Raw genomic sequence first — 20,589 nt, 5'->3', positions numbered from 1 at the left:
ACTCACCTACAGATTTAAACAGAGCAAGTAAGTAAAAGAAAACAAGAAACAATGAATACAGATAGGTATTTGAATAAAATATGGAGTATAAAGAGAGAAACAATATTCTCAATCACTGATATTTGCTAGGACAAGTGGACAAAAATCTATTTAAGAGCTAAAGTAGTGAACATTTATAATGAAAAGGGAAGTGCCTTGCAATAAAAAAGCAGAAAACAATATTTAAACAATACCATGTAAAGACCAAAGAAAATAAATAAAACTGAATAGGGTGTTTTAAACTCTTCAGTATATACATTTTTTTAAAAAAAGTTTGAATTAGAAAATACAGGGAGAAACAGAATTAGAAACAGAGATTCTACAGGAAATGTCTGGGAGACTTCAGGAACTTTAAAAGTTCGTAGGCACTTTATGACACCCAATTTTACTTCAAAACTAATTATATTATGTATGAAATGTATTAGTCATGTCATGGATAGCTTTTTGAATTGCAAATAAAAACAGAAAAATAGGAAAATGAAGAGGGGAAGAATGAAAGAGTTGGAGGCAGTGCCCATGATGTAATGATGGGAGTCTGAATTGGTTACTACACATAAGAAGGGAGAAACAATGTATATGAACTCCCAACAAAAGTATAAAAGGAGGTAACAGAGAAAAGAGGCGTGATTCTTGAAATTAGCCACTAGGTGGTGGCATTGGCCCAGGACTGTTCAGTTGTGAAGGCTGGAAATCAAGCGCCTGGAGTAAGCAACCGTGTCGTCCCTTGTAGCTACGAGACTGTGAGAGAATGACATTCTACTTGATAATGTTAACAAAAATTTTGAAAGCAAACACCAGCTAAATTCATCAACAAATTATCAAAGGTTTACTATGAAATGATTACTAAAAAATATAACTTTGCTCATCCACTCACCTTTACTACATTGTCTCCTGACTGTCCATTATTTCGTAAACAATCTAGACATATAGCAATTTGTGGGTCACTTCTGTGATAGTCTTTATCATCTTGATTTTCATCACCTTCTTCATCTACTTTAGGTTTGTCAACTTTTGAAGTATCATCTGCATAATTAAAACAAAACTAAGTTAGATGGAACTCAAAGTTGATTTTAAAGTTAAGCAACAGTATATTCATCATCAAAACAAAAATGTTTAAAAGACATTTCTTAGTTTTTGATTGAAGAATAACTAAAAATTGTAATATCTTTAAAATGTTCCAACCAATTCAACAATGGAGATATTTTTAAAAAGCCATCAGTGACTCACTGACATGGCTTAAAATTTCTAGACTTACTGGGGACATCCAAATGAAAGATTCAGGACTAGCTATATCTGGCCACAAAGATGATCGCAATTGGTGATTAGATCACTTAGAAAAAATATTCCAACTTCTATATACATTCAAATTTGAAACTAAGTACTCTTTTCAAAATATAAAATATTCTTTGAGTTCTCAACATTTCAAACTATTAAACAGTCATAAAATCAGTTAGTGAAATGAGTAGAATGAGTTAGCTTTTGAAACATGTATGTAGCTGTGTAACATTAACAATCCATTAGGGAAGTCTGGATAGCATACGTCGTGTTACAGACAAGTGTATTTAGCCTATGAAATACCTGCAGCCTACATTGCAACTCCATGTGCTGACTCCCTTATTTACAGAGTCCCTTTAACTCTGTGGTGGATATGCATTGTGCTAGGCTTGAGGGAATATTGAAACTAGAGTGTTATCATCCTCACCCTCATAGTGGTCAGGGTACAGGAAGAGATACAGGCAAGTAAGGAAAACAGACAGATGGGAGAAATATGATAAGGACTTTGATGGAAGAGGTAAAAACAGACTATGTGGAAACATGCAAGAGAGGTAATAAATCCAAACTTTGGGGTGAAGCAGAGATTCAGGGAAGATTTCCAGATAAACTATCTCTAAGCTGAAACCTGAAAGAGCTAGCCAGTTAAGCATTACAGTATACAAAGTCCCAGAAAGAAAAAATGACAGAAAAAATGACTAAAAAAAAAAGCTCCTCTTTAATGACTAGTAACAGCATCACAGTTATATCATAAAGGGCAGGTGGGTTCTCTTTCTTCTGCATTCTTTCTTCTACATATTTATATGGAGCCCAAGTAGACAGGGTGGGTTTTTATGAACCGACCTCCCAGGCTCCAAGAAAAGATCCAAATTCTCTACCCAAACTAAGAGCAAACATTGTAAAATACTTTAAAAAGAGAGAGAGATGGGTAAAGGGAGGTCCACACACAGGAGGCTGTGGTCCTTTGTGAGTCTTGTAAGATACAGAGTCATCGACTAAACCTACTACGTAAAAGCTTCTGATAACAGTCCCTTGGGTTCCTGCCCTCTTGAAAAGACAGTCAAAAATTGGAACATTTAGTCAACTTTAAATTATTTGCACTTTTATTAGAGCACTACTGTCTAAACTGCAATGTACACTTGGTAAAACAAAGCCTTTAGCAAAGTCTTTTTTTTTTTTTTTGTCTGATTTGGCTTCTTTGCCCATTTTGTTGTTATAGATAATAAGCCCTTACTATCTTATTCCAGTCATTGAAAGCTATTCTCAAACCTCCCCTGCTTTGGAAGCCAGCCTTGAACAGTTAATAAAACCATGATCCTCAGTTTACAGATGAAAAGAGAAAGAGAGCATTTCCTCACCCACACTAATGATGTATAATTGACAATCCTATGATCTTAAGGGAAAACCAAGGGTAAGAGACTGAGCTCACAATGAGCCTATAAAAACATACATCCTTAAAAGATTTTAGTGGTATTCAGGCTCTCCTGAAATAAATATCATATTAGAAAACAATGGGAAAGGATACTAGTTCCTTCTAATTTCAGGTATGGTGTACTTTTTTCCCCCCCCTTTGTGTGAATTATACATACTAAAAGCCTTTTCTCTGCCCAGTAATGTTTGCTATTTTGCTGACATTATTAAAAATTACTGATGGCTGAGTCTCCTGGGATCCAAAAGAGAAATTTGGACACTCAGCATAAGTGATGGAGAAAATCCCCATAAGCGACTAGAAATATTTTTTAAATCCCCAAATATACAAATCTGTATCATCTGAGTTCCACCTATAAAAACTTAATTCCAGATTATCAGAGCATAGAAAGACCCCCTATTTTGGCACTCAGCCACATCTTGGTTCCTTCTCTTACTAAAATAAACACATAAACTAAAATAAATAAAACAGAAAACCCCTCCGTGTTTAGCTGCAGACTATGGCTATTAGAGTTTCCTTCAGCTCTCCAGCAAATATTGCTATAATCAGTAGTCAGTTTTTAGTCTTAACTCCCTTTTCTCTTCCCAAAGTCCAATTTCCTCTATTTCCAATTACCTTCAACTGCCATAACTCCAGATTTACATATATGTATATAACATCTCATGATTTTATGTAAAAGGTTCACAATGTAAATAAAGGGGTACATGAATTTTGTACAGGATAAATTTGAGCTTGAAGAGATATTAGTTCACCAAAGCTACATAAAGCTAACCGATTTGAGAGATTGTACCAGAGAAAAAAGAAAAAGTCACCTTGTCCATTTTCTTGAGGCTTATTTTTCTTCCAAAATTCAGATTCACGCTCAAGTTCTTCTAATTTAAAAGAAAAAAAAAAGTATAAGAATAACAGAAACAATCACAAAATCTTTAATAGAAATGCTGACTTCACAGAACACAAAAATCTGCAAGAAGCCAAAAAGCAACTTACGTTCTCGCAGTCCAGGGACCAGCTTAAATATAATTTCCTCTAATGTATTATCCAACCTTCCAAAGAGGAAAAAAGAGAATATACTAACAATGAAGATATCAAAATCCAATATGTAAAGAGTTTGAGATCTGTATCTTACACGTATTGCAAAATTCAGAACATACACAATTTTAGCACATCCACTATACCAAACTCCTCTGCATTTAGAGTGCACCCATTTCCAGCCTTTCCCACAGTGTCAGATCCATGACAAAAATGGTCCCAGAGTCCCCAGCTCTCTACATCTCCACTCTCTGATCAGGACTCTGAAATCCCTCCCTTGATTAAAGGATGGCATCTATTTCCCCATCTCAACAATCTATATGGGCTAGCCTTGAAACGTGCTTAGGCCAACGAAATGTGGCCCAAATGACACTGTGCTGGGTTCTGAGCCAAAGAGGCCTCCTGTGCTCCGTGCGCTCTCTCTCTCAGAATCCTGCCATCATGAGAACAAGTCAGGAGGACAGGACACCACGTACGAGCCAAGCTGCCCTGATGAGACCACTTTTGACTCATTCATTCACTGTGGTCTTCTGAGTGAGTCCAGCCAAGACCAGAAGAACCACCTAGATCTATGAACCACACAGGACTGTGAGGAATAACAAACGCTTTTATTACTGCTTTAGGCATTAAATTTAAGGCTCGTTTGTTATGCAGCAATAGCCGATACACCTGTTCTCAAACTCTCTACCACAATTCTGGCTCTTTGCTGTAATGGAAATGATGTCCATTCCTTTCTTCTGAGCAACTTAGACCTTTTAGTCACTCTGTCTTCCTAGATAATACATGTAAACACTTATCTTGACATTTTCCTGTTTCCTTTTCCTGCCATGTAAGAGTGAAATGCCTCCTTTCTATGACTGTTTCTTCACTCTCCCCCTGCTCCAACAGCCCCTCTGCTCCCCACCCCCACACCCTGCTCAGCAGCATCGCTCTTCTAGGATACAAATATGGACAATCTTCTCACATCTCAAAACCCCCAAACCTTTGCTTAATCTACTGTCTTTTCAAGCTGTTGGCAGTTTCTCAATATTTTCTTCTAACTGGAAAAGTCTGAAAGCATAATCGATGTTAGTTCTTCCCCATACTCTGTGTTTTGTTTCTTTTACTCTCCTGGACTCCTGGAATCATCCATAGCTTCCATAGTGCACAGGTTTAAATTCTTGTTTTAGAATTACAGTTTAAAGTTTTAAAATGGTTTTTAAAAGTCATTTCTCTCTTATATTGCAGCTTGATACTGTTGCCAGATACTGCCTCCTTGAAAATTCCCCCTCCTGGTTTTCCTTTTTTCTCTCTACTTCTCTTTGTCCCTAAGTACTTTCTTTTCCCGACTACCTCGCAATTTGACTATTCTTCATTGCTGTGCACTCTTGACCTCTTCTACAGGGCCCTGACTATCACATCCACTCTGTGGCTTGAAAGCTAACATCCAGGCAGATTGTATGTGCACGTGTGTGCATGTGTATACACAAACATAGATGCATATCCATTACACTTCTCTGCTGAGCTCAAGTTCCATTTTTCGAACTGATGTTGAATATCTCAAGCACCTCCTTTTGCTCATCAGTGTCAAGACTGTCTCATCTATCCCTCAACAAAATACTGAATACCTCTCTCATTGTCTTACTTTTTAAAAATGAAATTTAGAAATGATACCATAGCTCTCCCAAACAGGCTCAAAATGCAAGAATTATCTAAGCCTTCCCCCACCCCCCTCACAATGCGTACATTGACTCACCAAGCCCCACTGGCTGCACCTTCTCCATGTCTCTCCCACCTGGTCTTTCCATACCTCCCATGCTCCCACTGTCAGTCACCACCCTACTTAGAAGACAGCACATAACTACTTCTCTTTAAGTTGACATACTCTTAGTGAATTTTCCTTAAGCAGTCACTTGACCATTATCTGCCTGCTCAAGGACTGATTTCTTCCCACCAGCTGGTTTGAGTGTTTATCTAACTTGAATCCAACCCACAAATCGTAACTGGTGCTACTCTCTTACTGTCTCTCTTCTCTAGCCAACTGGCTTACTTAACTATCCCTAAGAATGTCTTGTCAATTCCCATCTGTTTTCTCCCTCATGCTCTTCATCCTGGCTCATACACTCTTTTCTTGCTCTCCAACCCAACCAATGTCACCTTATTCTTCAAAACTTAACTCAAATACTAACTTGTTCACAAAGTTTTCCCAGACTATTTAATAGAAATAGTACTTGAGAAGCAGTATTTTTCTTGATTTTTTTTCATCAGAGTACTATATACATGGGTAAATATACACATAATATACACATCTATTATATATACATATACCTATGTGTATATATACATATATACACAATTATACACATTATACATGTATGTACACACACACACACATATATACACACATACACATACAATTTCCAAATAAAACTTCCCCATAAAACTTATATTAAAATACAACATTTTGATGAGCCACCCTTCCATTTCTGACGCTCACAACTGAGGAGGCAGCCACTTTTAAATCCAACCTGTTTCTTCTGGTAGCCACGCCTTTTCTGCTGTCTAGATTCTTTTGACTTCCTTTTATGGAAAATAAAGATTTGGTTCTCTGCTACCATCTTGCCAGCCCCCTTTCCTCCAAACTACTCTCATCTCCCTGATTTACTCTTATTATTATTTTTTGGTTTAATAACCAGTTTACATGGTTATATAAATATTTGCAGTGTACTCTGATTATAGACATCACCTCATGCAACTTTTTTCTTTCTCTAAAGCTAGTAATTGCTTTCTTTTCTTCATTTTCTAAGGACCTATTCCCAAATTCTTACAAGAATTTGTTCTCACTGTTCACAAACAGATCCGGAATCAACGAGTTTCATTTCTGTGCCCCTGAGACATCCCTCATCAAATTGATGCCCTCTGTCCTCCTATCCAGTTTAGGACTGATTTACTCCAAGGTCAGTCATTAAAACCACACCTTTGCATGTACCTTTGATTCCCCTGTCTGTCCCTCTCTCACTTGCTCAAAATTATTTAGTACAACCACAACACTGGCTAAATCCAACTATCCATCAACTCTGTGCCTGCATCCGTGGCTGGAAAAAAACACAACCACACCCCTACAAATTCATAACTACAATCCAAATGTTCTTTTAAAGTTGTTAGGAATCCTACTTCCCTTCCCTAGTCAACTTATTCTCTCACTTTCCTGGATTCACCGTTTTTTCTCTCCTCAAACCATTACACCCCCCCTCTCCATCCTTCCTCTTGGCCGATAAACATTTCCTCCTCAATGAGAAACCTCCACAGACTCTGACCGCCGTATCTACCTACAGTGTCTGTACCCACATATACTCCGCCCTCCTGCCTGTTGCTACACATGACCTGTCAGTGCTCCTATATAAAATCTGTCTCCTCTCTTATACTAGGAGATTCCATTCCCTCTCATCTATCCAAGAACATTGTTTCACCAGTCCCCCCTCCACCCTACTCTCCTACATTAACTTTCTGCTGTCTATTGGACCATTCCCTTCAAACATGCCATCTTTTCTCCTGTATCAAATCAAACAGAAACCTTCTCGACTGTATTTCCCCTAACAGCTACTGTCCCATTCTTTCCTCCTATTTGTGGCAAAACTTTGGAAGAGTTGTCCATATTCACTGTGTCTAATTATTCTTTCTCCCTTTCTCTCTTGAAGCAATCCAGTTAGGTTTTTGCATCATGGCAATACTGGAAGTGCTCTTGTCAAGGCTGATGACCTCCATGTTGTGAAATCTGAGCATCAATTCTGTCTTCACCTTACTTGGCCCCAGGAACAACATCTGACACAGCTGATCGTTCCCTCTTCTTGGATATACATTCTGCACTTGGCTTCCAAGCCACACTCCTGGATTTTCCTTCTATGTCAATGGCTGAACCTTTCCAGTTTCCTTTGCTGGTTCCTCCTCCTCTCTCTGATCTCTTGGTTTGCTCCAAGACTCAATCCTTGGTCCTCCACTCTTCACTATCTATATTCCCTCAGGTGATCTCATCCTGTCTCACAGTTTAAATACCTTCTATATGCTGAAGACTATCAAATATTTATCTCCAGCCAGACCTTTCCCTTGAATCATAGATTTGTATTTCCACCTGCCAACTTGCTTTCTTCTCTGAAATGATTAACTCAACATGTCCCAAACCAGACTCCCAATCTACCCCTCCCCCAAAGCTGCTCCATCATTAGTCTTCCCTGTCCCAGTTAGTGACAGCTCCATTATTACAGTTCCTCAGGTCCAGAATCTCAGGTCAGGGTCTGCTCTTCCTCTCGTGCTCTAAATCTAATCCACCAGCAAATCCTGCTGGATCTTCCTTCAAACTATATCCACCTCTTGCACCCTCTCGTGCACCCTCCGCTGCTACCGTCTCTTACCTGGATCACTGCAATTGCCTTCTAGCTGCTCTCCCTGCTCCTACCTTTGCCTTGTGATGTACAATGTATTCTCAACATGGTCATCAAAATGATTTAAAACAAAACCAGATCATGTCCATCCTGTAACCAAAACCTTGCAGTGGTTCCCCATTTCACTCAGAGTGAAAGATAACGTGAAGTAAGTAAAAAAGGCCTTTTTTTACAGTGGCCTACGTGGCCCTTAGGCTCCCATTGTCTCTCTGCCCTCATCTCCCACTATCTTCTCCCTCCCTCACTGTTCTCTGGCCACACTGGTCTCCTTGCTGTTCCTCAAACAAGTTTCAGGAGCACTCCTGACTGAGGTCCTTTGCACTGGCTTCTCCCTTTATCTGGAACAGGCCTGCTTTCCCTAGATTTATACACGGCTAACTCCCTCCTGGCCATTAATTCTTTGCTCAAAGCTTACCTTCTCAACAAGGCCTATCCTCACCATTGTAATTAAAATTGCAATCTGTCCCTCTCTTCACACTCCTGATCCCCCTCACCTGCAGCACCCCCTCCTTTTTCCCCTTTGTACTTTCTAGTATACCATATAAGTTATTTATTATACAGTTTGTTGTCTGTCTCTCCCCACAAAAATATTAATCCTACAAGGGCAAAAATCTTAATCTATTTTGCCCACTAATGGACGTCAAGCACCTAGTACGGTGCCTGAACACAGCAGGCATTCAGTAAATATTTGAATGAATGATTCCTCATAGAGTACTCCATCTTCCTTCTACCTTCTGTATCCGGTAGAAATAATTTTAAATTTTCTAGTAGGCACAAGAACAAAAGTATTATACATGTTTTGTGTAAAAGTAATTCTAATAAGGTTAATGCATTAAAATATTTAACAATGCGCTTGTTTAGTAACCTGAATTTCCTTGACAATAAGGTTCCGTTTAATGTGAAAGTATTCATACTGTTGCAGTGTTCCATTTAAGTAAAACTTCAAATTCCTTTCCTCAGGTGCACCAGCAAAATCCCAAGTGCTCAACAGCCACATGTGGCTAATGACTACCAGACTCTACAGCATGGACACAGACTTGTCCAGGCCTCCTGCACAACTGCCATACCCCTTCATCTCCCTCCTATGTTAGACTCCCTTCCTCCTTGGTTTATGCACCAGCACATCCTCCAGCAGCCTCCTGAGAAAGTATGTAGGAGAAAAAATTGATACCTGTGTAACAGACACAATGTTACCTACTGAAGAAGACTTGATCCCTCTTTCTTCTTGCTAACAAAATATGATTATGTTCTGGCAGCAATATGTCCAGCCTTAGGCATAAATGAGAATTTACTAAGGCACCTGTAGACCCACCCCGCCCCCCCCAACTCCTTTACTGAGGGTTTGCATGTTTCCTAGTGTGGAAGCTGCTGAGGGTACCCTTTGGTGAAGATCTTCTGCCTGCCACCTCATTCTCTTGGGTCTGCTGGACCATCACTACCATCAATCTACTTTCCAATTCCCATTTCCAATTCCCATCACTTCTCATCCTTTCAACAAGCATTTACTGAGAATGTATTGCGTTCCAGGAGTTACCCCGAGGTGCCAAGAATACTGAAGTTTTCGTTCTTATCATTTCTGTGAGTTTACATCTTTAAAGTTGTTCCTTTGTAGAATAATTTTAGTGGGATAGGAGGGAAAAAAATCTATAAAGGATATCATTAAATAAACTGACAAAACTGGAATATGGAGGATAGATTAAAATATTATGCCAGTGTAAGCACACTGGTTATGCAGTGTGCATAATATCTCTAGTCTTAGGAAATACATACTAAAGTAGTTAGGGGTAAGGGGCCATGAGGTATGTAACTTACTCTCAAATTCAGAAAAAAACAGAGCAGGCATGCATGCACGCACACGATAAAGCAAATGAGATAAAATGTTAACAACAGACTAACCTGGGTAAAGAGAGTACAAGTCCTCCTTGTACTACTTTTGGGAACTTTTTGTTTTAAATTTTTTCCAAATAAAAACTTAGAAAAAAAATGTGCTATCATACTTCAGCCACGGGAGTACATTTGATTAAATGGTGACTGGAGTCCTTTGGGTATCTAACAGTCAAAACCAAAAGTTAATTTTTCCTCCAACACAGCACTTTAAAATGGAGTAGGTAATAATTAACTTTTGACACAGTTTTTGATAAAAGCATCAGGAAAAAATTTTAGAGAAAGAGTTTGCCCTATTCTTCTCTGAGTGACTTAAATCAGGGTTTCTTGACCCCAGTACTGTTGACATTTTGGGTTGACTCTCTGGTGTGGGAGGAGACTGTCCTATGAATCACAGGATGCTCAGTAGTGTCCAGCCTCCCTAGCCTCTACCTACTAGATGCCAGCAGCACCCACCCAGTCCTGACAATCAAAAATATCTCCAGACATTGCTAAAAGTACACCAGGGGTGGGGATGGGGGGAAAAAACCATTGGTGCTTGAGAAGCACTGGTGTAAATCCAAGTAGGAGAAGCCCTGCTCAGGACGACAGGCCACAGTACAAGAGTGTATCAGAAACATCTGGAAGGTTTGCTAATTAAAATGGGCTCCCCTCTCCAGTTTCCGTTTCAGCAGGTCTGAGGGGGAACCAGTCACTATCGTTTCCAACAAGATACTAATGGTTTGGGGACCACACTTTGAAAACCACTAGGCTTGACATTTACTGATAGATAAATTACTCCCAACTACAGACACGACAATAAAATTTAAAAAAGTCTTGGGGCGGCTCAGTCGGTAAAGTGTCCAACTTCGGCTCAGGTCATGATCTCGTGGTTTGTGAGTTCAAGCCCCGCGTCAGGCTCTGTGCTGACAGCTCAGAGCCTGGAGCCTGCTTCGGATTCTGTGTTTCCCTCTCTCTGCCCCTCCCATGCTCATGCTCATGCTCCGTCTCTGTCTCTCAATAATAAATAAAGGTTTAAAGAAAATTTTTTTTAATTTTAAAAAGTCTGAGAAGACTTGCAAATCCAGATTTACAGAATGATGGCAAACATCACACAGATCATGAGGGTTACAGAAGGGCTATTTAGGGAGTATCTAGTACTGTTTTTAGATGTGTGCTTCCCTAAGATCACACAGGCAATCTGTGGTGGAGTTAGGGCAGGAAAAATAGGAAGAAAATGGGTTAGGTGGTAAGGACACTGGGCTTGGGAAAGGATATTTGAGTTTGCTGAAGCCCTAGGAAAAGCTATGTCACTTCTGTAAGTTTCAATTTCTTCATCTGGAAAAAAAAAAAGAGTTTAGGATCTTATGGACTACTTCCAGCTTTAAAAATAAAGAATTATACCTCTTTTTAAAAAAAGTTTATTTGGGGGCGGAGCAGAGGGACAGGGAGAGAGAGAAACCCAGCGCAGGACTTGAACCAACGACGGTGAGATCATGACCTGAGCCGAAGCCAAGAGTCGGATGCTCAACCGACTGAGCCACGAAGACGCCCCTAGGATTACACTTCTTAAGTAAATGGTAGTCTAAGTTTACATAAATGTTTGTATACTTTTTGATATAATTAGAAAAGTAACAGTACCGAGATCAGTTTCCCTCACTGTTAGGTCTGCCCTCTCTTCCACTACCATGTTGCTCAGTAAAAGCAGAGCATGTGTGGAATATTAAAACACCAAAAATAACTACATCTAAAGTAGCTATGAGATAAAGATACAATTTTTAATTTGGAAATACATTTCTCAAGTATTTAATATACACAGCCTTATTTTTAAATTCCTCTTAAAATGCTTTAAAGTGAAACAAAATACTTTGAACGAAAATAAAAAAATTCATAAAACCTATATTAACTGAGTCAAGTGCCAACAAATATTATGATGCACAATAAAACATATTAAGAGTTTATATAATTTAAGTTAGACAAACTATAAAATACATTTACTTACCTCAACATTTCTAATGGATTTGTCTCATGCACTTGGTTGCCACACCTTGGACAATCATTGCTGTCTTCAAAGTGCTGGACAATACAAGTCTTACAGACTAAGAAGGAAGAAGATGTTAGGTTGGAACATATCATTTGAACTTAAATCAAATGTAATTAGAAACAGTCCTTAAAAACTGCCTACTATGGGTAGAATACCATTCTTTTACCAAATTTTATAAAACCTTAAAAAAAATTTTTAACACCCAAATAATAAAATAAATACCCAACTGAAATGAAGCTTACAGTCAACAACATAAAAAGTATATACTACTTTGCTGATTGCTTTTCTTAAATATATTCACAAACCAAATAATTTGTTCATATTACTATGAAAAAGCTGGTGCGTTTACGTAAACAACAGTTTTCTCATTTACAGAAGGAAAAGAAGCACAAACTGGTAACTCTGCACTTCTTTTGAATGCAACATAAATAGTTCTTAATAAAACTTGAGAATTTTCAACACATCTGAAAATTCCCAGGACAGGTGGGGAGTTACAATGGAACTGCCGGCCGTGGCAGAGCCTGGTGAGTCTGTGCTCCCAAGTGCCCTAACTCCAGGGAGCACAAAGTATACAGGTAGTGGCATCAAGTCGGTACAAAGGCATGAGCGTTAAAGTAGAAGAACTGAGAAACGGACAGGTGTAAGTAAGATTTTAAATAAAAGTTCTAAACAAAGACAACAGAAATACGATTTGTGGATTTTTGGCCACAAGTCCATATAGCCTATGTTTCTTCTAACAGTACAAATCTTTCTGGCTATGAATCTCTCTCACCTTTTCCCTAGGTTTCTATTACCTACTATGTCAACTGTTTTGCCCAAAAACCTTAAACATATTTATAGCACCTAAACTATAAAAAAAAAAAAAAAAAAAAAGCTGATCTAATTCCCTATCTCAATACCCCCTCCTCCATTTTATTACTCTGTATAATCTGAAATTCTTACCCAGTACAGATCAGCTCCCCAAGCTCCCTTTTTCAACTCCACTACAAACTACTACTTTCCCCCCTCCTCATGCCTCACACTAACTAAAAGAAGTAAAAAGTTTATGTAAACAATTGATCAAAAGTAAACACTAGGATTCCTCCCACTGAGATTAGGTCTGAAAATTCAAGCATCTCACATACGTCGGTCAGGGCATCAATGGTCAAGGAAGAATTCTACTAGGTCTCTAATTTTAAAGTCATTAGTACATATATAGAATGATATCTTGGTACTTCCTTTCACTTACTCATTGATTCAATAGACACCGAATGCCATGCATCGCACTAGGAGTTGGGGATGCGGGGGCAAACAAAACAAAGCCCAGACCTTTACAGAGCTTGTATTTTCTTTGGACAGGCAAGCAAAGGATTTTAGTAATAAGTGATATTTATATATAAAAAAAAAGTAGCTAGAGTGCTAAGAACTATCAGAGTGGCCAGGGTAGGGCTTTCTAAGAAGATGACATATGAGCAGATATTTTTTGTTAGGTAAGTACACCTGATTCCCATATTCTCTCTTTTTCCCAGCATACAGCTATTAGGACAATACCTCTTCAATAAAATTCTCCCCAAATTTGGATGAGAAAAACAGTATCGAAAAACCTTAAAAATAAAAGAGCTTAGATATGAATACTTCCTCTGTCTTCCAAATCCCTTGGCCCCAAGAAGGTTCTAAATGTCTTTTAAAAAGTCAACGTTTGGGAAGAAAGGACTTTCTTGGTAAGCTATATTAAAGTGGAGAGCAGAGAAGCTGAATTCTTTCAAAGCTTGCTAGTATTTGCTCTTTTCCCAGGGACACAAGATAAGTCTCTGAAAGTTGGGAAAGAAGCAAAAAAAAAAAAAAAAAAAAGACAGATAAGAGGCAAGAATGAAGAGTATTACAAAGCCTGATCCTATCCTAAATCTCTGATCCGACCCTGGAGCTCTGATCCTTGTGGTTCAAAAAGGTTTATCAAACTCAAAGAGTTCAGGAATTCCTGGCTGTCTACCAGGAATGTCACATTTTATTTCTACTGAATGAGTGCTGTTTTAGAGGGATGCAGAAAGCCCCATCAGGAGGTGAATTTATTTTTCACACCAACATTTGAGATAAAGTACTTTATTCTACTTTTGAATACGAAGAAGAGGTTTCCACAGGCCAAGTTACCTGCCTACTCTGATGAATGGCAGCACAGAGACTTGAATCCAGGTTTTCTGATATGAAATCACAAATTTTAAGTCAAATTTTAAAGATTTTTTTTTAACTTTACAGAGGAAAATACCAGGTGTACCAGGCACTACCCTAAATGCTTCAACCCTATTAATTAGGTAATATTATTAGGCCTCTTACAGCTGAAGAAATAGAGTAGAACTTTAGTATAATTTGGCAAAAATCATGGCGTCAGTAAGTGTGAAAAGCCAGGGTTTGAGTCAAGAGCCCATGTGCTTAACTAATGCATGTCTACATGATATAGTTTCTTCTGATTTTATTTCTATGGACCTATAATACATAGAAAAAGAATGCCTTACCACTTAATTTGGAAACCTTAAAAATGTCTATGTATAGAATCAGATCTCCTTTTAAGCTGAATATTTTGCACAAAATAGCCCCTTTAATAGATTATTTATTCCTTAAAATAAAAAAAAAAACAACTCTAGAAAATACATTTCCTACATGCTTTTAAAAATCGCTGAATAAAGCACAACCTTATATGAATTAGAACCTGAGAAAATCCAGACCAGGATTTTAGCAAAACTGAAAAAAGTAAAGGGAGGATTTACTTTCCCTTAGATGCTTAAAAAAATCCATCATTACAAAACTGACCTCTCTTAGTATATCATTGTTTATATTAGGTGGAAAATACATTTTAAAAATATCTTAAAGATTTAATACCAAGCTTTCTAATTAATTGCTCAACTGCTGTACTGGTTAAATCAGCGAGTCTGAGAAAGATGTTGAAAAAGTCCCGGCCCATGGTTAAGACTGTGTATGGAGACCAACTAGAGTTTTCACTCTCACCAGCCCCTCTATGGACAGATGTTCTAGCCACAAGAAACACCTGGGTGAGAAAGGGAATCAGGCTCACCAAAGATATCCCCAGTTGGAAAACACTTAAATAGCAACAAGCGCTAACATTTCCTGAGCCTAACCAAATATCAGGCTCTGGGCTCAAGGCTTTGTGTGCATTACAGGATGGACTTTTACCACCCCCTTGGGCAAATGAGAAATGCAGTACTGGAGAGCCGGAGCGGAGCGGCTGTCTGCAGCTGGTCCCTAGAGCAGACGACATCCATCCTCAGGCCGTGCAGCCCCAGGCCTAAAATCCAAGGCGCCACACACCAAATCTTAATGTCTGTAACACTTGGTCCTTGACCTAAAGATTTCACTTAAGGTATTTAAGAGTTTTTTTAACTGAGGCTTATATTTTGCCCAGCACAAATAGCCTTAAACTTCTGCCTAAAGCTTACTAAGCAAAATTTTTCTTTTCACCGTTTCTTGTATTTGAACTAGGTTGTTGCACAAACAGAGTAAAAATCATTGTATCATCTAAAGCTGTGGTTCTCAGGGTGCTTAGGTGGCTCAGTCAGTTAAGTGTTGGACTCTTGATTTTGGCTCGGGGCATGTTCTCACGGTGGGTTGGAGCCCCACACTGGGCTCAGCACTGACAGCAGAGAGCCTGCTTGGGATTCATTCTCTCTCTCTCTCTCTCTCTCTCTCTCTCTCTCTCTCTCTGCCATTCCCCTGCTTGTGCACACCTGTGCTCTCTCTCAAATAAATAAACATTAAAATTTTTTTAAAAAAGAGCAGTGGTTCTTTTTTCTGGGGTATGTATATATGTATATACGCGTGTGTATGTACATATATGTGTGTATTGTATGCGTGCATAATATGTATACTATGCATGCATAATATGCATACATATGAATATGAACCATAAAAAAGAATGAAATCTTGCCCTTGGCAACAATATGGATGGACCTACATGGTTAGTGAAATAAGTCAGAGAAAACCAAATTCCACTTATATGTGTAATCTAAAAAGAAAAAAAGGGAACAAATAAAACAGATTGATAGAGAACAAACTGATAGTTGTTAGTTTGTTACAAGGGGATGAAGATGGGGGGATGCATGAAATAGTTAAAAGGGATTAAGGGCTACAATCTTCCAGTTATAACATAAATAAGACATGGGCTGTAAGGTAGAACATAGGGAATATGTTTATATAATATGGTAATATATATAGTAATGTATATATAGTACAGTAATATATATAGTAATACAGTCAATATTACTGTGTCAACTTTATATGGTGACAGATAGTAACTGGGCTTATTGTGTTGACCATTTTATAATGTAGGTAAATATAAAATCACTATGTTGTATACCTGAAACGAATATAATATTGTATGTCAATTATTCTTCAATAAAAATACGTTTTTTTTAAAGTAGTGTTCTCAAGTCACCACAATCACCAGTGAGATTTTTTTAAAAGATAGATTGGTGGACCACATCCAAGACCAATTAAGCCTGAATCTCTGTGAGATTAGCACCAGAGATTTTAACCTTGCAAAGCTCTCTCACTGAGGCAGCCAAAAAACAACCAGGAAATCCTGACCAAGGATTCATTCAGAAGTTACTTTCTTATTCACCATAAGGAAATCACTGTCACAGGACAAAACGCAGTCAAAAGAATATGGGATTAATTCACTCTCCCCATAATGCAGATCTACTTGAGAACCAGGTAGTACACAACACAGTTGTTCTAGATAAAAATGATCTTGCAGCAGACTGCCTGGAGCTGAGTCCCAGTTCTCTCATTTGGCAAATTACTTACTTTGCACTTCTATGTACGAGGAAGATAGCAAAGGTTCCTATCTCACAGGGTTCTTGTGAAGATTAAATGAGATAGTATATGCAAAGTATGGATATGCGTGTCAGAGAGCTTGTAAATATTCAGTACATGTGAGCTACCACTATACATTGATGAGTGGATGAACATAAAATGAGGAGGAGGAGAATCGGAGTAATTGAATATTGAACGGCATCAGTTTCATCTGTCCATCTTAAATACCAGACGACCTTGCTAACAAAACTTGAAATGTCTATCATGTATTGGGATCAATCCTCTGTAGCCATTTCCACCCTAGAGAGTCTTGCAATTCAGGTATGATATTTATGACACACTCCTTCAGCTGAATGGGAACTGCCTATCTCTGCATGTGTGATATTTCTTTTTCTGGGGTGGAGGTTCCAAGATTTACCAACATTTCTCCACTACACACTCCTTCCTAAACTTTATATGTTTAATATAATTCCAGCACAGCCCCACTTGCCTAGGCCTTACCTTGTTCTGTCTCTTCCCAATCACTTTGCACATACCTGCTCTGAAGCACTGTCATCTGTTGATTTCACAGTTTATTCAAGGGCTATCTATTTTACTTTATTTTCAAATTCTTGAGGGAGAGAGTTCTTCACAACAGGTACAAGGACCATTTGTTGTTGCTATCTTAGATATATGGTCCACCCACATCTCTTATGTATCACAGAGGGCTAGCTTCCCAGCTTTGATGACACAAACTAATCTGCACAAATTTCTCTTCTTGAGCAGAGTCTGCTATCACTGATAATAAAACAATAATATTCTTTTCTCTCATGTCCTTGGTGTAGTCATTCATTAGTAATGCCGTTTATTGAACGTGATCAAATGCTGACTTCCTTTGTTAAAATCATCTGAATGTGTTAGTTTTATCTGTTAACACAGAAACATGTTTTTTCTAGTTTCCTTAAACACATCACCATCTTTATATACCCTTCTTGATAGCACTCATTTGATACTTTTTGCCTTTGAAAAATTTATCTATTATCTGCTAACAGTCTGGAAGTAAACCATGGTCATCTGCAAAGAGAAGAGGCATCAGTTTCCTGCTTTTGATGCATACTCTTATGTGTGAAACTGACAGTTTTTAGAAAGTTTTCCAGAATATCTGCCATTTGCTTCCATGAGATGGTATCTTCTGGTTTTACTTCCATAAGGAACTAATAAACATCTTTATTTCTCTCATGTCATACATAGCATATTTCTTTCAAAGGCCTACATGAGTTGTGGTTTCATGGTGAACACTAAGGACAGCATTCCTTTCTACTGAGCAGAATGCTTTATTATCATTATTATCTGGCCAGGACAGAGGAACAGGTAGCAAAAAGAATTTTCTGAACAGGATCAGGATAGAGTCTTGGGATTTAAGCATGGTAGGGGGATCTCAGACCAAGTAGTCCAGGAGATCAAAAGGTCAGAAAGGCTAGAAAGGGTACCCCACTTCCACAGAAAGGTTTAAGGAGTCAAGAAGGACTCCAAGGTCAGGGTAGAGTCTGGTAGTTCAGTCAGTGCAGCACTGCCCTCGTCCCCCTCCTTATCCATATAAATTTCGTGATCAATCAAAATAATTATACTTCCTCATTCATGCCCTTGAATAGCTCTGCTCTCTTCTACTTCAGTTCTTTTGCCTCTTTTTTTCGACATACTTGGTTCATTTAAACTATTATACCCCCACAAAATCCACCTCTCTACATACTCTGCTTCTACAGGATTACAGTGGGACACTGTGGGACAAACACACGCACCATGCTGACTGGTCTCTCCCCTTAAACTCATGACCGTGAACGTCAGTGGGTCGTGCATCTGCCCCAAGTCCGTTACACTCTTTGCTAATACTTCATAACTTCTCCTCTGCTCAAATCCCCAACATTTCCTTCCCCATCCTCACTATCCACCGATGGCCTCGCTTCCTTTTTACTGAAAGCAAAAGGGAAAGAAAAAAAAACAAAACTGAAAGAGTTCATACCACATCTGTTTACTTACTAGCATCTTGACTTTGTGCTCTTGCCTGTTTCCAAACATTCACGTGTCTATCTCACGCCAGTCTCTGCCTGTGGACTAGATCCCCTCCCAATGGCCCAAGAACACTGTTCCAGTGCGTCTCCCCTTTCACCTACATTAGTCTTTGCTGAGATTCCCGTCAACATGCAAACATATTATTTCTCCACCTTAAAAAAAAAAAACCCACAAACTTCTGTTGACTCTACTTCCCTTGTGAGCTATCACTCCATTTCAGAGGTACCACACTTATTCTCCCCAGTTCCTCTCTTCCCGATTTTTTTCACCTTTTCTTTACCTTCATGAAGGTTAAATACTTACATAATCATACTACAATCATCAAAACCAGGGAGTTAAGAAATTTCCAGCCTTTCATATCTATCCAGACTTTCACTCCTGACCCCTCCACTGATCAGCAGGACGCGCGGTGAGCCCAGCGTCCTCCTACGCCGCCATCTTCCCTCTCTCTCCTGTCCTATAGTATTTCTGACCCCTCCACTGAAACTGCTTGATGAGATGATCTGTGACCTCCAGGTAGCTAAACCTAGAGGTCTACACTTCAGTCCTGTCTACCTCAACCCTGCTGACTCAGCTGACTCCTCCTCCAGGTGATGTGCAGTCTTCCTCCTACCTCAGGCCTCCTCTTCTCCTTCTCAGCATCCCCGGGTCAGTCCTTGCCCTTTTTCTCTATCTACACTCCCTCCCTCGGTGCTTCCATTGTTTACATACATCTATATGCCGATAATCTCTGGACTCCTATGTCCACCTCCCAACTCGGTATCTCTGGATGTCTCACAGCTGTCCCTCACAGCTTTTTGTTCAATTTCCAAAAAACAACCACTTGATCTCCCACCCTCAGTTTGTCCTACATGCTTTAGTGACATCTTTATCCTTCAAGTTTCTCAGGCCAAAAACCGTGAAGATATCCTTAATTCCTTTTTCTTGTATGACCCACCATTAGTTCATTAGCAAATCTGGCTCTGCCTTCAAATACAAGCAGAATCTGACCACTTTCACCACCACCACCCCATTGGTGCAAGCCATCACCACCTCTTGCCTGGCTTATTTGCAATCATTCCTAATGGGTCTATTTTCAACAGGAGTCTGAGTAATGCTCTTAAACGTTGTTAGATCATGTTATTCCTCTACTCAAAACTCTGCCTGAAATGGGTCTTGTTTTTCTCAGAGTAAAAGCCAAACTTCTTAAAGTGGCTCTACAAGAACTGTGCACTGTGCCTGTGGCCCACATCCACCCCATTACCTTCCTCAACTCTCCTTTACCCACTGCCACGTGGCCACACTGGCCTCCTGACCATTTCTCAACATGGCAGGCACACGCCTGCCTTAAAGCCTTCGCTCTTGCTCTTCCTCTACCTGAAACAGTCTCTCCTCGGATATGTGATTGGCTAACTCCTTCACCTCCTTGTCCATTCAAATGCCACTTTCCTTTTTTTAAATTTTTTTAAATGTTTGTTTATTTTTGACGGGGGCGGGGGGAGACAGGGAGAGGGGGACGGAGAGAAAGCACGCACACAAAAGTGAGGGAGAGGCAGACAGAAAGGGACACACAGAATCTGAGCTGTCAGCACAGAGCCTGACACGGGGCTCAAACTCATGAACTCATGAACTCATGAACTGTGAGATCGTGACCTGAGGAGAAG

General features: G+C 39.1%; 1 protein-coding gene across 3 annotated transcripts in view; it reads right to left on the bottom strand.

Annotated features, from left to right (window-relative positions):
• Nucleotides 1-20,589, bottom strand: part of PCGF5 (polycomb group ring finger 5) — a 122,243-nt gene that overhangs the window by 39,965 nt on the left and 61,689 nt on the right. For all 3 annotated transcript variants that reach the window (XM_053909727.1, XM_019445059.2, XM_019445060.2), the window contains exons 3-6: nucleotides 12,053-12,149; nucleotides 3,728-3,783; nucleotides 3,553-3,612; nucleotides 914-1,062 (exon numbers count right to left, since the gene is read on the bottom strand). In XM_053909727.1, coding sequence (XP_053765702.1) covers nucleotides 914-1,062; nucleotides 3,553-3,612; nucleotides 3,728-3,783; nucleotides 12,053-12,149 — 362 coding nt within the window. The remainder of the gene's footprint in view (nucleotides 1-913; nucleotides 1,063-3,552; nucleotides 3,613-3,727; nucleotides 3,784-12,052; nucleotides 12,150-20,589) is intronic.

This window comes from Panthera pardus, unplaced genomic scaffold, assembly GCF_024362965.1.
Source record: "Panthera pardus isolate Hobbes unplaced genomic scaffold, ASM2436296v1 HiC_scaffold_22, whole genome shotgun sequence".
NCBI lineage: Eukaryota > Metazoa > Chordata > Mammalia > Carnivora > Felidae > Panthera > Panthera pardus.
The sequence above is the reverse complement of the archived record's forward strand: the minus strand, read 5'-3'. Positions and strand labels throughout refer to the sequence as shown.